Below are 16,940 nucleotides of genomic sequence, written 5' to 3' on the forward strand. Positions count from 1 at the left end.
CCATATTGGTGCTTTTAATGATCCAGTCTCCCTCTCTGCTGTCCCATAGAGCCTTGTGTTGTGGCTGTGTCTCTATTTTAGTGGGTTTGTTTGCATAGTTAGTGGCTCTAAGTGCAATTAGCTGATTGGGAAATTGTGCGTACGTGTGTGTGTCGACGTGAATGTGTGTGTGAGACAGCGAGAGTGAATTCTCCCCGGAGGACGGAGGCAGAGGGAGATGTCTCAGCAGTTACTTCAGTGTAGTGGTTCTCAGAGGAGTAGCGCTGTGTGTTTGATGCATCCAATGCTGTTGGAACTGACTCCCCACTGCACACATGCTCTAGTGCACACACACACACACACTTCCCAGCACACGGGGCCTTGTGTTCCCTGCTGCTGTTACCTTTAATGAAGAGGAGAGATGTGTCAAGGGGCAGGGGGACTGTGTGTGTGTTTTTTATATGTGCGTTTCTGAGCTTCTCACTCTTCAGACGTATTGGAAATTGATAAGACGATAGTTTCAAACGTCCTTAAAAACATGTCAGCTGCAGACCTAATTCCAATATGTGTTGTGAGTTTGTGTTAATCACTTCAAAGCAACGATACCTTGTATTCCCCGACGCAGACGTTATTCAGTGAAGTTTCTTACAGCACTTCAGACTTGTGTCAGCCTGTCTTCTCTGTGTATGGCTCGATAGCTTGTGTTTTCACATTCTCTTTTAAGAGATAAAAAGTGAAAGATTTTATGATATTGAAGTCACTATTTTCAGCTCGGCCAGTCCACATCTCATCTCATGCCATGTGACTTAGAAAATTGCTCAGGGAATGAATTTGTCTCCCTCGCTTGAAGAAGGCGCTTGTAAAAGGCTGCACATAACTTGAAGTGAATATTTATGGGTGATACAGTATGAATGCCCGCCTTTGATCAGGCGCCCTAATGACCATAAAATCCTTGTGTCGATTCAGAGGAAAAACAAAATTAGCCAGAAGTCTGAGGAGAAGCCTGCCAAACACATATAGTTCCTTCATTCTCAACCTTTGTAATCCTGTATGATTAAGTGGACATCAATTCTCATCCTCTTACGTTCCCAGCATAAACACAGTCCAGTAAAAACACAACAATGCTGTAAACCAGCGATGCTCGTGATGCTTTAATTATGCCTCGAGGCGTGTCTGAAAAAGTGATCAACTTATCCCTCTGGGGAAAGCATAGTGCGTCATCAGCCCACCCATTTTTCTGTGCTTAAAGGATAGTTTCACATTTTTTAAGTCTGTCACAAAACACTACTCGCATGCCCTCATGTACATTAAAAGAGTTTTTGAATGCTGTAATCATTCCTGCTGTCCATATTTGCCAAGAAGAGATCCCCTCCAACACGATGTAAGATGAAGGATAAAATCCACAGTCCCTTTTCAATGTAAAATTAATTACAAAATTTAGCTAAATTTGTAGGTTTGTTAAAGGAACAATGTGTAACATTAAGGGGGATCTATTGGCAGAAATTGAATATAATATTACTAAGTGTTTTCTTTAGTGTACAATCACTTAAAAATTGTTGTTTTTGTTAGGGTGTCACGATTTCGATCCTAATTAAAAAATTAATTGAAATAAGCTTTCAATTTCGACTTTCGCAGTTAAAAGCAGTGACTCCTTGTCACTTTACTTTGTGGATTGTTTTTTGTAACCGAACTGCCTGGATCAGCTGCATTTTTGTCCTTTGTAAGTTTTTTTCATTATTAAAATAATTGAACTCTGTCTACCTTGACACCTTTAAATCGAATGGGGATCTTCCAACGTTATAGCCACTTTAAGCACAAAATGTAACCTTTTGTTTCTTCCTCAAGTGTGTCTCTTAGTAGTCTGACTTACAGACGTAGGCAAAGTTGTTGGTAACGTTCCGTTAAAGAGAGAAAAACCCACAATAGTCACTGAAATAACTTGAAACTGACAAAAGTAATAATTAATAAAAATTTACTGAAAATTAACTAATGAAAATCAGCTGTTGCTTTTGAATTGTGGTTCAACAGAATCATTTTAAAAAACAAACTAATGAAACTGGCCAGGACAAAAATGATGGTAGCCCTAGAAAAGATGTAAAATAATGTGACCATAGGGACATATTAAACTAAGGTGTGTCCTGTAAATAGCATCACAGGTGTCTTCAAACTTGTAATCAGTCAGTCTGCCTATTTAAAGGGTGAAAAGTAGTCACTGTGCTGTTTGGCATCATGGTGTGTACCACACTGAACATGGACCACAGAAAGCTAAGGAGAGAGTTGTCTCAGGAGATCAGAAAGAACATTATAGACCTTCATGTTAAAGGTAAAGGCTATAAGACCATCTCCAAGCAGCTTGATGTTCCTGTGACTACAGCTGCACATATTATTCAGAAGTTTAAGGTCCATGGGACTGTAGCCTACCTCCCTGGACGTGGCCGTAAGAGGAAAATTGATGACAAATTGAAGAGACGGATAATACGAATGGTAACCAAAGAGCCCAGAACAACTTCCAAAGAGATTAGAGGTGAACTCCAAGGTCAAGGTACATCAGTGTCAGATCACACCATCCGTCACTGTTTGAGCCAAAGTGGACTTAATGGAAGACGACCGAGGAGGACACCAAATCATAAAAAAGCGAGACTGGAATTTGCCAAAATGCATATTGACAAGCCACAAAGCTTCTGGGAGAATGTCCTTTGGACAGATGAGACAAAACTGGAGCTTTTTGGCAAGTCACATCAGCTCTATGTTCACAGACGAAGAGATGAAGCATACAAAGAAAAGAACACTGTACCTAATGTGAAACATGGAGGAGGCTCGGTTATGTTATGGGGCTGCTTTGTTGCATCTGGCACAGGGTGTCTTGAATCTGTGCAGGGTGCAATGAAATCTCAAGACTATCAAGGCATTCTGGAGTGAAATGTGCTGCCCAGTGTCAGAAAGCTTGGTCTCAGTTGCAGGTCATGGGTCCTCAAACAGGATAATGACCCAAAACACAGCTAAAAACACCCAAGAATGGCTAAGAACAAAACATTGGACTATTCTGAAGTGGCCTTCTATGAGCCCTGATCTAAATCCTATTGAACATCTGTGGAAGGAGCTGAAACATGCAGTCTGGAGAAGGCACCCTTCAAACCTGAGACAGCTGGAGCAGTTTGCTCACGAGGAGTGGGCCAACATACCTGTCGACAGGTGCAGAAGTCTCATTGAGAGTTACAGAAATCACTTGTTTGCAGTGATTGCCTCAAAAGGTTGTGCAACTAAATATTAAGTTAAGAGTACCATCATTTTTGTCCAGGCTAGTTTCATTAGTTTGTTTTTTAAAATGATTCTGTTGAACCAAAATTCAAAAACAATGTCTCATTTTCATTAGTTAATTTTCAGTGAATTTTTATTTATTATTACTTTTCTCAGTTTCAAGTTATTTCAGTGACCTTTGTGGGTTTTTCTTTCTTTAACGGAAGAGTACCAACAATTTTGCCTACGTCTGTATGGGCCTTTAACACAGATCGCAGCAACGGCACCACTGCACTCTGAAACCCATTATTTAGAATGCGCGGCAAAGTTCACAGGTTGAACTTTGGATGCAATGCACTGTGATGTGCGCTGAACCCAGCGACGACTGCAGCGCAAACCGCGTTCTGTGCGTTTGACCCGTATCTCTTACACTGAAATTACATTAGGAGGGGAAGTCTTCACCACAGGCAGCTGTGGCTCATGAGGTAGAGTGGGTCGTCCTTTAATCACAAGGTTGGCGGTTCGATCCCCGGCTCCTCCTGTCCACATCTCCAAGTGTCCATGAGCAAGACACTGAACAAAGCCAGCGTATTCCATGGCAGCTCCACCACCATTGGCGTGTGAATGTGTGAGTGGATGGATGAATGAACGGCCAGTTGTAAAGGGTTTTGTCCGGTAAGGTATTAAGACACAATATAAATTCAGTCCATTTATCATGACCATTTACTATGAAACAACTACAGCGAACAAGGACTGCTTCAATGTACAAACGAGCATGCACGTGTTGCTTTCAGACGGATGTGGAAAAAATGTGAGCCCATGCTTTAATACTTAGGAATCACACATTACTGAACCACTGATTGAGAGTGGAATCTGTGGGAAAAGTGTGGGATTAGGTGTTGAAACTACTGCTGTGTAGCCTCTTTTGTGAATTGCTTCTTCAAAACACCCAACGTGGACGGTCCCTCAAAAGTTTCATAAGTCCTCAGGCCCCTTCTGAGGTTCTGTTGTTTCACAAAACAGCACATCGGCTCTCTGAAAAGCTGCCAGGTGTCAAAAATCTGACTCTTTTTTTTTTAATAGTGGTGCATTTGTGTGTTTTCCTCATTTTCTCTAACCCCTTCTACCACCGCCCCCACACCCTTACTCTATCCTTCCCCTCCCCTGCAGATCCCCTCTGCCGGCCAGCTAATGGAGGCCGTGCGCGTGAAGATGAAGGAGAGGAAAGTGCTGACAGAAGAGCTGGCCACGCTCGCAACACCAGTCAGCGAAAAAGCCTGACTCCCTGGGCTGAGGCTGGGAAAACTGTCATCCTCTTCTTTTTCTCCCTCCCTTCTTCTCTCCCTCCCCGGCTCCTACTCAGTGGGAGCCGGGCTGAGCCAAGCTGAGCCGGGGCAGCAGAACCAATATTTGTGAGAAAAGCGCTGTCGACTCACTCTGGGCCACTGGCTCAACACAGCAGCCCGGCTTTTGTAAATGAGCCCTCGACATCTGTGTTAGCGCTCAGTGCACTACGTCTATCAGACAGGGCCCTTTAGCGCCAAGCTAATTTACAGTGCAGCCACTCTCAACGCAGACCTGGGGTGATAAGGCAAATGCTTACGCTAATGTTTAAGTTAGAGGAATTTTTTTGCTCACTTTTACCTCTCCACCTAATTTATTTGGCACCTGAAGGACCTTAGGGTGCAGGGACTTGACCCAGCATTGCCAAGTCGACACTTTGAGAAAGTCAAGATTGCAGCACAGAGCAAAATATTCACTGTAAGAAGTTAGATCCATTTATCAGACCTGATACTGCACTGCTCTCAGAGATCATATTCAATGATTGAAGGATTTTATTCATCAAATGCACTGCATGTATTTATTTCTGTCGGAAATTATCTTTGTTTGTGGATGTTTAAACTACACTCTGTATTTGTTCTGTTTACAATGTATGAGGTAATAATGTAAAATATATATGATTTTCTTATTAATTTCTAAATAAAAAGCCATTTCACTAATTTTTGTCTAAATGTTGCTCTTCGAAGACTGCGTTATTGGGTTTTTTGTGATCAAATTTGATTGGTTTTAAAGATAAGCATTAGGAATTAACAACAAAAATTACATAATTCAAAATAAAACATTAATCAAAATAATAATAATAAAAAAATGAAAAATAGATACCCACCCGCCAAAAAAAATTAAGTAAATAAATATAAAAATTTAAATTAATAATATATTTTAAAAGATTAACTAATGGTGACCCCTCCACCCCCGTAAAAAAGATTCTGGCATTGCAGAGGGACACATACTCTGACAAAATCCCAGTGGTTATCTTGAAGTTGTAAGTATGGAACTTTCAGTAGCTAGGATTCACGGTGCTAAAGGGAAAACTATCTTATCCTGGACGGGAGCTTTAAATAAAATCCAAGAATTTATATAACTTAATTGCATCATAACACATCCCTTAGTGTATTGGATTGTTGTGAATTTCATGGTCGTATTTCTAAATGGTCTCTTGTATTTTTCCAGCAGTTCAAAGGACCGTCAGTCAGTGTGTGATGGTGACTGAGGATGCTCCGGTGGACAGCGGGGTTCTCACACCTCTCTCATGATTGACAGCTGACTGTTGGCATGGTTCCTGTCTGTAACATGTGACCCCTGCTGTTGACATCATTAACACGGGTCCACATGAGCACACACACACACACACACACACACAGCACAGCACAGGGGTGTATTAGAGGAGTGGTTACATCCTTGACATAACTACCTCCAACCCCTTTTATCTGTTTCCCTTTTCCTCCTGCTCTTATTATTCATTTTGAATATTAAACCATGATCCTGGTCTCCTCTGTCCTTGAGTTGGCATCCTACACAAGAGACCACACACTCCTCCCTTCAAGTCATCCTCCTTTCTATACCTCTTCTCGCTTTTGTTTTCCTCTTCATCGCTTTCCCCCTTTCTTTTTATTATGTATAATTAACAATGGTGTGAAGAATCCTCCGTTCAGGAATTAAAAAGAAATAATTCCACTTTCTAATCCCCCCTCCCTTCTCAAATATATGCTAATGATGTCGTTTTCCTTTATCTTTTTATAATAAAGGATTAGGCCAGGACTGTCTCTAGCTGCAACTCGGGGACCAATTTAGCTGGGATCCAGGAGAGACAAACCCTTGTGGTTAATTACCATTCATTAACATAGTTTGCATCTTTTCTTCCTCTCCAATACCCAGGAGCCAGCTATTGTCAATATTTGTCCCATATAAATTTCTGCAGTTTTTTTTCCCAGTCACTGTCCCCCAGGGTAACGCAGCTAATGACAAACATTAATAACTCAGAGAAATCCGGTGGCGCAGTGGGTATAGAAGAGCAAAGCATCGGTGCCACGCAAATTATCTCGCAGCCCCCCACCCTTTGCTGTCTGACTGTCTCTATTTCTCTCTCTTCCTTTTTAGCGTGTAATGCATAGTCAACATGTTTGCTCGCCGAGCCCCGGCCTCGGCTGACACACTCGTGCTATTTCTATGACATATTCAAATGCGGGCCCCCTCAGCTGGTACTCCCTTGGGTTTAATTAACCTGGCCTTGCCTCTGACGCTCCCTCAGTGAAGACGTTAAAACGATCTTGAAAACACCCTTCAAACAACCCCCCCCCCCCTACCCCCCCAACACACACACACACACCATATCTTCCACTAGGCGCTGTATATGATTCATCTCTTTATTTTCTGTGTAGGAATGGCGTACCCTTCTTTTCTTCTCTTTCACTCTCTCCTTGTCTTCCACCCTTCTTTTTCTCGTACAGCTCTCATTAAGAGAGGTTTCCTGTGGGAATTACTTTGATCAGTAGTTCCAAATGCAAAGTTTTCCTCCCTTCCCCTTTTATTCATTCCAACACAATCAACTCGGTGTCATTTTTTCCCTCCGTCTTTATCTCTTCCTCTCACCCCGACTTCTTTTTTAAATCCAACTTTCTTGTATTTTTTTTTACTTCGCACGGATTCCTGCAGGAGACTGTTCCTGGAGGGGTAGAGGAGGTCAGGGTCACGGGTTGACTTTGGGGTCGATCGATGATTTGTGTATGTGTGTGCTTGTCTTGTGTGTGTGTGTCCCAAGGCTTCTCTGTGGTACTTTTAAGTTCCCTCAGTCTGGTGCGAGTGCGTGCCACTTGGGTGGGAAGGCGGGTAGCCCACAGTACAAAGAACAGTCAAACCGAGTGTTTCTGCAGCCTCCAACTGATGCACAATTAGTCCTCGCAGATCTCGTCAACCAGCTGTGGAGTGAGTAGAAAACAGCCTCTGGTGATTTCCCTTACTGCACTGACACAGTTTCACACCCCGGCTATTGCTGCCAATACACCAGTCTGCTTTGATTTCACACGCACAGACACTTGGCACCGTCTTAAAAAACACGGTACTTGTGACATACAGCCAAATGTGTTTTTGACAAATGTATAATGCAACATGTTTACTGTTTTCATGTTGTCCATCTTTCATGTTCAGAAACAAAAGGTAGATGCTGTTTACAGAGTGTATGTACTGTATGTATTGATCTCTGACTGTTATTGGGAGATTTTAGTCTAATTATTCTTTAATCTTTTAGATCACAGATACGGCTCCTCAACACACCCATGTATAATTTTCTTTTTCATTATATCAGATGCCACCTCAAAAAGAGAAAAAAAGGAATCACACTCTCCTGATGCACATATGCTATGTATACAACCTCATTGATCTTCACTTGAACAAGTCCCTTATCCTCCTCTACAGCACTACAGACATGAAACAGCAGCAGATTATGGGTGGATGCGGCCCGCCGTGGGAAGCTAGGGAGCAGATAAAAAGGCCAGCCACTCAGGGGACTAAAGCTATGTTTTGATGCTGTGTGATAAAGCAGAGGCATAGGGCAAGAGGAAGGGGAAAGTTACAGGATCTATCTATATAGCTCTCTCTCTCTCTCTCCTATGGCTTCCCTTTTTGGATTTCTCTCCCCTCCCTCTCACCTCTTTGTCTTGTCCATCGTAACCAAGCTGTTCCTGCACTTTTCTTGTTCTTTGACACTCACTTCCTCCGTCCCCGCGGACTGTCCTAAGCCTTGCTCATGGCAGCTGTCTCTCTAAAGCCATGGCCTGAGCTCCTGGGGAGGAAAAAAAGAGAGAAAGAAAGAATGGGAGAAGGGTTGATCTGGTCTCTAATCCACCTTCTCTTACAGCGTAGGAGGGAAGCTGCAGTCCTCAACATCACCTCAGAGAGACGCGACTCTTTGAATGCGACTACCTGAACCCTCTGGTGTCCTCGTGTCTAATCTGGGATGTTGTCTCGCCTCAAACGGTGCAGAAAATGTGGCTCCTGATATCCACAGATCAGTCAAACTGTCATTCTTTGGCGCACTGTGTTGTCAGAGATTTCATGCCGAGCTTCTAAGTAGGGGATTTTTTTGTTCTGAGGCTCTGGGTTCATCAGTTGGCAAACTATCCATTGGACCATTTTGTTCTGTGCATTCAGAATCAAAGCAAAGTATCAGTTTTTATTGGTCCTATCTGTTATTAAATAGGCAGCCATCCTTTGTTTTCTGCTCCGGCATGTATAATAACACCTTAGTCTGCGGTGTATAGCTCCTCAAAGCACCTCTCCACCTTGACTAACTTTTCCAAGCGCTCATTAGCGGACTGGCTGAAGTTCGGAGGGTATGAAGCGGGCTGGCAGATTACCCCCTGTAAAGTAGCACACCTCAGGTAATCACACTAATGAATTCAAGCTCCACTCCCCCACCCCTTATTCCTTTCTCCTTTTCCCTTTACTTACTTTCTCCCTTTCTTCCACAGTGGCGGGTCGGTGCAAGAAGTGCCAAACAACAAAGAAGTGTTTGTTTGCATAACATTAGCGCTGCACGCTCGCACACAGTGGCGGGGGCCTGACTGCAGGACTGACTGGAGGCTTCCCGTGAACACAGGTGGAGCAGGGCGAGCATCACTGGGACCAATTAGAGCAGAGCACAGGTACATTAGCATGTTTGAGTGGAGCGGGATGGCGTGGGGATTGGTGGGCCTTACGAAACGCACAAACACATGACCACGGCCTGGTGTGTGTTAGTTGTTTGTCTCCAGTGACACGACTGCCATATGTGTGACAAATGACCCCTGGTCTGCTGTCACAGCTCGTCCTGTCTTTTCCATCTGCACCTACACACACAATTTCCTCACAGGTGCAATTGCAGCTTTCTTGCGACGCAAGGGATTTATTTACGATGAAATATAGACATGACAATGTTTTAAAGATTACTATAAAAAAAGTGAAGTCAGTTTCTTGTGGTTTGTTGCATCAAAGGTGAACAAAAACAAGCAGGAAGGTGTGATTTACAATGTGTTTAGTTCACAGATGCAGACAATGAAGTGCAAGAGCAGGCGCCTCTGAGCATTTAAAGAGACCATCTTAGCAAAACTACCACAGTAAAAATTCAAGTAAACAATGAATTGGGGTGTTCTGGGTCTGCCTAGCTGTGGTCTCCTCCCAGTTGGATGACCCCAGAAAACTGCTAAAGAGAGGATTCGTGATTTCTGACTATAAACGCCATTTACCAGTGGCAAGTTTTGTGTTCATTGTTTTGGTTGTTATGACTTACTGGAGTTCAGTGAGGAATATATTTCATTGTAAATGTTGGGGAATATTGTTGAATATTTGGTGTGATTTCATTCCTGTATATTTGACCTCTGTGAATTTCTATTGTCATCATGTGCACATGTAACAAAGGGAAAGGAAGTGAATTTTATTGTGAAATGTTCAGTTGATGGTAAATGTAAATTAACGAGTGAATGGTGGCGCAACACGGTTCTACGTGTAAAGCAGTCTAATGTCATCCCTGGAAGGTGGTTATTGATAGAATGTAAGTGAGGATAAAGATAAAAAACAATGAAGACAAAAGATGGCCTCTACACTGACCTCACCCTGCGTGATCCCAGACACCCTGACCTGCAAAGGCCACTTGTCCCTCTGTTCTCAGTCTTGTTGTCACTGTCCAGAGTTCATGATCAGAGTAGGTGAGAGTTGTAACTCAGTTCTCTGTGGACGAATTAGAGTTGATTAAGCTATTGTTGGTAGAGCTGTGGATTTTGTTTGTTTGGGCTGTCTTGGTTTAGTGCTTATTGACTGGAAGATATGGGAGGTGTACCTGTTTTTAAAAAAGTGAAGTGGAGTGTGGACCCCAATCATCGGGATATCACTCTGCTCAGGAAATAATATACCGGGGTGCTAGAGGGGATGATCCAGCCAACTGCAAATTCCATCCTAGTCGAGGCAAAGGAGATTAAAGAGTCTACATATCTGTCTGTGATCTTAAATGAACAGAATGTCTAGGCTTGGTTGAGGAGTGTCCAGTTTGATGACGTTCGTACTGCGTCTGCTTTTTGCCAACAGTGTAGTTCTGTGGGCCTCACTGGAGTACAACCTCAGTGGAAACCTCAAAACCTCCACGACCGAGGTCAGAAAATATGTGGTTACCTCTTCAGGTTGAGAGCAAGTTGCTGTCCCAAGTGACAGACTTCAAGGTCCTCTGTTGCTTGTTCCCATGTGAGTAAGCTGGAACATGAGTTTGAGAGATATTGTCATGTTGTCTGAAGCAGGATTATCATAGTAAACTAAGACTCATCTTAAAACAAAAATAAAGCAGTTAAATATATCTTTAGTAAATTGAAACTAAATTAAAACTTGATCTAGGCTATTGCCTGGGTAAAACACAAAATAAAATAAAAGATGAACGTAAATTCGTTTCAGTTTTAGTTTTTGAGCTATAATATATCACTACCAAAAAAGGAGGCAGCATGAATTCCAGTCAGCTCTCGTGACATTAAACCACAAAAATTGAACGGACTTGACATTCCCGGAGGTGGCCCTATGCCGCAATTGCTTCACATCGAAAAACTAAAGTAGCGCAATAAACATTGAACCTAACAAAAACAAACTGAACCTTTCTGAAAAACTGAAACTAAACTAAAACTAGCAAACACACTCTGAAAACTAACTAAAACTAATAATATAATTGAAAGTTCAAAACTATTATAAGCTTGGTCTGAAGGTGAGGAATATTTGCATCAGTAAGCATTGAAAATATACAGAAAAGCTTTTGAAAAAAAAATATCTTTACATATGTATATTGGAATATAGGTAAGCATCCAGCTCTAAATCCAACAGTTACCACAGATATAAGATTCTAGTATAAATCTATGTCATATATGTTAAAAACATGCCCCCATCGCTCTATTATTGAAGATGAACGTGTCAGTAATGTGTGAATCAGAAACTTCCTACTGTTCCAGCTTTCAGTCAGAGCTGATGAGACCGGCGGTCAGTGTAATAAAGTTAATGGCAACAATATCATATTTCACTTGAGCTCAGCCTCCATCTGTCTGTACAGCACAGGTGAGATTTATCGCCTCGTGAGTTTAGACAAATGGACACTCGCCTCTGGCCACACGCGCACATACAGATCACTGAGCCGTGGGACCGAGCACTTTATCAGAGCTGCCCGCCGAGGCCAGCGAGCAGGAAAACTGAGCAAAGAGCTGCACTCAGGTCACTGTCAGCCGGGTTGATGTATCACTCCTACTTTCTCCATCAGCCAATAGGAGCAGGCAAAACAGGTGTTCAGGGTGCTCCTACAATATATCCCATACACCCTCATACGTATGCTGCTTTCACCGTGGAGCTGGTCTGATAGTCATACTGTAACTAATCATGTGTGTTGCATGGCAGTTTTCACCATCTTACACACACATGCATCATCATTGCTGCATCATTTCCTACCACTAGGTGGAAGCAAAGCATTGTAGATTGTGACTTATTGGGCAGTGGACATAACATGCACAGTATAGAGCTGTATAACATATAAAAACAGGAACTTTATAGCTTCTATAGCTATATAGACTTTGAATTTTTACATCCTCAATGATTATGTTTTTAACTTTTGACCTTTGAAAACGTGTTTTTGTGATGAAGACAGTGCCTATGGTGGTATCTCTTGTGAGTAAGCTGGATTTGTGCATCAGTGAATTATATTATATTTTAATTATATTATTATGTTATATTATAATTATATATAATATTAGATTATTATCATGATTCAGGGTTATCTTTTGACATCTAATTAAAAGCACATTTTTGTTTGGTGTCTTATATGTGCGATAGAAAGAAAGAAAGAAAGATATGGTAGTTAGTTCCTTCCGTCTTCCACACGATGGCGCCACTAACATTACAAATGTTTCTCCTCATTTTTAACCAGCTCTGCTTTAAATAATCTGCTGTGGTGAAACTTGATCATTACACAACAACATAAATAAACCCAATTTAAAAAAAAAATGATAGAACAAAATCAAAATATATGATAATGCAGCAATCAAACCACACTAAGGATAATGATGAAAGTATGCACTTGAGGAACAAATTAATATTTGAAAGACAAAGATGTGCATGTGTATTTAACTGTTATTATTAAACACACATGCACATCCTACTGTGTGAGTTGGTCCCACGTAGTTAATACGTGTGCTCTTGCATCCAGTCATTCAGTTTGTGGTCTAAGGTGGGAAATACACCTCCCACAAATGTGCACTGCACACATTAATTAGTAGTTTATTAGTGTATTGTGTACACACATTGTGTTGACCTTTTAGCAATTACTTATCGAGAGCAAATACAAGCTGTATTTAAATGCTTTACTAATATTTGAAATGAAGAGGTAAAAGGTTAAGGTTTCACAATTTGTATAGTCTACTAAAAGTTCCATCTGCCATTGATTATTTAGAGTTGATTTCCTACAAGGAAGCATCTTCGAATAAACAGCCTCTATTTGTTTTATTTGTACATTTCACAGCTGCAGATATGGCCATATTTAGGATTTGATATCCCATTTGCTGATTGTCTCTCCGAATCTTATTCCAGGGCTCTAACAGTGGCCATATGGGATGCGTCTCTGACTGTCTGCTCAAGTAGTCCTATCACAATGGACCAGCCATCTGGCGTCGAGGGGCTGCCTCTGAGCTGATAAATGTGTGCAGGTGACTTCTTAACTGTAATTCAAAGCCATTATTCGCATTAGTGCTGCAGATCAGTGCAGGATTTTAGTTTTATCAGCCAGAGATTATTGTGATCACTCGGGTTGAGTTTGGGTGTGAGTACCAATACATTTAAAGTGGCAGTAGTCAGTATATTTTTGGCATCATTGGGCAAAAATGCCATAATAACCTTTCAGCATATTGTAATTCAAGTGTTCTGAGAGATAACTAGACTTCTGCACCTCCTCATGGCTCTGTTTTCAGGCTTTAAAAAATCGAGCCCGTGACAGGAGACTTTGACCAATCACAGGTCATTTCATTGAGAGAGAGCGTTCCTATTGGCTGTGCTCCGGTCATGTGACCTGAACTTGGCGTTCCTTCAGCTGATTTCACAATGGCAGTGGCGTCACAAACGTTCTCATTTTACAGCTAAACCGTGCACTACAAGATGATTCTGAAAACATTTGAGGCGAGAAATAGGCATTACAGTAATATAATATTGATTCATATTTGATCAGCGCTGCCTAGTTTGACCGCTTGGTCGGAGTTCGTGAGTGATTAACAGCCGGCTCTCATAGACAGCAGATGGACAGCGGACCTCAGGTCAGCTCTTACTGCTTGTTTTCCTCCGGTCTGTGAAATCTTGCAGATGCCGTTAGGAGCACCGGAGGACACAGAGACACATGATTTTTTTTCAGGTTACCTGTTTCATGTACTACTGTCACAATATATAACCTTTTTTAATCATATTTGCTCCAATCTCGCCTACTTCAGCTTTAAGGTTAAAAATATGTGTGCAACAGCAGAAATGTGCACCTTTTGTTACTGCACAATATCTTTAAGTCACTTTAAAGCCCTCATCCACTATTATCTGTAAATCAACACACTCATCTTTAATTTTGTCTTGGCATTAGTGCAATAATGCCAAACTAGCTTTTAGTGCCATTACGCATCAGTAGGCACTATCTGAGTTTACTCATTGATGACACTAGTAGGAGATGGCACATGTTCATGATCATACGTGTTGATATACTCATTCCCACATATGATTTTGACAGTTATAAACTTGAGATATAGTTGAGACACTTATTGTGGAAAGCTGTCTTTGGCTTCTACATGGAGCAAAAAAGACAACAATGACAAAACAATGTCACTACAAGGTCCATTATTCAAGTGTTCAGGAAAATGGAAATTTGTGCATCTACAACTCCATCACAAGAAACTCGTTTTGATCGTGTGACACGATTAAAAGCTCCAGCACATCTATTAATGGACCTTGTCGTGAGATTGTAATTTTAACTGCTGTTTCCCAAGTCAAGAATAAACTTTCAATCTCAACATAAATTCAGTTATTAACAATTCAGTCAGTAAACTTCCTCAAGCTACGGTAAAATATAAATGGAGTCTTATTCATTTTTGTTAAGAAACAAAGGAATGAAAAAAAATACAGCCGCTTAAATCCTTTTTTTTTTATATTAGGTCTATTCTCGTTTGACCACAGTGCTGCTGTATTCCTCTCAGGAGTGCACATTTTCATGGCTCATTGCTCTTCTTTTATTAACACCAGTGTGTAATCTTTTTGTGTTTCAGCATTTATGCTCCTGGATCCGCGATGTGTTCATCTATTATTCTATTCTGCCATGTACTGTACAGTCAGTTTAACTGATGCAATAGGAGGGAAGTTGGTTACTACTGTAAGTTTGTAGTGGGACGTCCGTCTCTCTGTTGATGGGTGCTGTCCAGGGTGCTGGAGAAGTGGGAGCTGCTGAGGCTGTCAGGTTTCTCTTTACAAGTCATTGAGTCTCATTAGAGGTGCAAGCACTGAAACTAACTATATATCCAAGTGGTTTATCGTCTCCTTATTTCTCTCCATGATGGTAGTGTACAGCCCATTTTTCGGATTTGAAGTAAAGACAACGACACCTAAAGCACGTCCATCACATCACTGCAAAAGCAGCTCACATTTTATTCTGTAACCAACCAATGTGATCTTAATGTTGATATTAAGGTTAGGTAATGTTTTACTTCTCTTTGCATAATTTCGTCCTAATGTCAGATTAGAGTTTAGTCTAAGTGGTGGAAGAAATATTCAGGTCCTTTACTGAAGTAAAAGTCCTGCATTCAGAATCTTACTTAAGTAAAAATGTGCAAGTATTGTCAGCAATATGTACTTAAATGATCAAAAGTACTCATAGTGCAGTAAAATGTTCTTTGTCAGTGTTTTACTGTTATAGATTATATATCATGTACAGTATATGATGTTTTTGGATTAATATCACTGTTGCATTAATGTGTATGTTGCAATTTACTGCTGATGTTTAAGGTTGTGTTCATTTTAACTACTTAGTTTAATCTACAGCAATGCTTCATATTCTATACTGTAAGATCATGATATGTTTGAGAACCATGTAATTTATATCTAAAAAGTCAACTAGGGCTGCCCACTCTCAGTTGATTAGTCTTTTTTTATGCTTTTTTTTTCATGTTGAATGACTTATTTCCAAGAAACTCATGAGTACATTTCGGTAAAAACAATATTTAAAGTGGTGCTTTTGTGTGATTCTTTGTAGAGAAACTCAGTTTCACAGATCTGTCGATTAAATCAACTAATCGATTAGTCGACAAAATCATATTAGTGTTAGTCGACTAAGATTCTCTTTGGTTGAGGACAGCCCTAAAGTCAACTTTGTGACAATGCAGTTGATTCAAGAGGGTTTTTAAAGGAACATTGTGTAACATTTCAGGGGATCTATTAGCAGAAATGGAATATAATATTCATAACTATATTTTCATTAGGGTATAATCAACTGATGCTAAGAATCGTTGTGTTTTCATTAGCTTAGAACGAGCCCTTCAGATCTACATAGGGAGCGGGTCCTCTTCACGGAGTCCGCCATGTTGCTCCGCCATGTTTCTACAGTAGCCCAGAATGGACAAACTACTGGCTCTATAGAGATCCTTTCACGTTTTTACGTTACCTGAAGGATGCCGTAGTTCTCCGACACGCTTGTGAAACTGCGGTAACGCAAGCCGCAAATTGCAAAACCGTCGTACCACCGTCTGACTTCCATTGCTCCTAAAGTAGTGTTATTATGGTAAGGATGGCCTCTGAGCGAGCCGAACTGCGTTACCACAGTTTTGCACTCGGCGGCTCACGTTACCACAGTCTTGGAAAGGGAGGAGTGAGTGGATGGGTATACTCAGTTGCAATCTGCAACCACACTACTAGATGCCGCCAAATCCTACACATTGGACTTTTAAATAGTTTATTTTGCTTATTTTTCACAACCCATAGAGGAACAGTTGATCCGTATAGATACATGATTTTCATTGGAGAGGAAGAAGGGTATGAACATTTTATAAATTTATTTTTATAAATTTGTAATCTGAAAAGTAACTAAAGCTGTCAGATAAATGTAGTACAGTAGAAAGCAAGAAAGAAAAATCCTCAGGTTTTTTTTGGACTCTCATGATGGAGCATGATTATTTATTGGAGTTTTATTATTATTATTATCATTATTATTATTATTATTATTATTATATATATGCACACAAAAAACAGGCCTTGGACTTGAGTAAATGTACTTCGTGTCCTCGTCCATCTACTAACCTTTAGATGAGAAATCCCTCCTTTAGAGTAGCCTACCATCCGTGGTGAGGAGGATGAGGCGGCCTCTTTAAGAGGAGCTGGCTCCG

At 41.0% G+C, this 16,940-nt stretch overlaps 2 protein-coding genes across 5 annotated transcripts in view; both read left to right on the forward strand.

Moving 5' to 3' along the window:
• Positions 1 to 5,218, forward strand: part of cntln (centlein, centrosomal protein) — a 110,388-nt gene extending 105,170 nt beyond the window's left edge. For all 3 annotated transcript variants that reach the window (XM_074629344.1, XM_074629343.1, XM_074629345.1), the window contains exon 27: positions 4,387 to 5,218. In XM_074629344.1, coding sequence (XP_074485445.1) covers positions 4,387 to 4,497 — 111 coding nt within the window. In that variant the 3' untranslated portion in view covers positions 4,498 to 5,218. The remainder of the gene's footprint in view (positions 1 to 4,386) is intronic.
• Positions 5,219 to 9,179: 3,961 nt separating this feature from the next.
• sh3gl2a (SH3 domain containing GRB2 like 2a, endophilin A1) overlaps positions 9,180 to 16,940 on the forward strand; it is a 60,618-nt gene continuing 52,857 nt past the window's right edge. The window contains exon 1 of one of the 2 annotated variants that reach the window (XM_074629352.1): positions 9,180 to 9,197. The gene's annotated coding sequence lies outside the window, so the exon portion shown is untranslated. The remainder of the gene's footprint in view (positions 9,198 to 16,940) is intronic. The other variant, XM_074629351.1, reaches the window with a different exon arrangement.

Source organism: Sebastes fasciatus, chromosome 3, assembly GCF_043250625.1.
Source record: "Sebastes fasciatus isolate fSebFas1 chromosome 3, fSebFas1.pri, whole genome shotgun sequence".
Classification (NCBI taxonomy): domain Eukaryota; kingdom Metazoa; phylum Chordata; class Actinopteri; order Perciformes; family Sebastidae; genus Sebastes; species Sebastes fasciatus.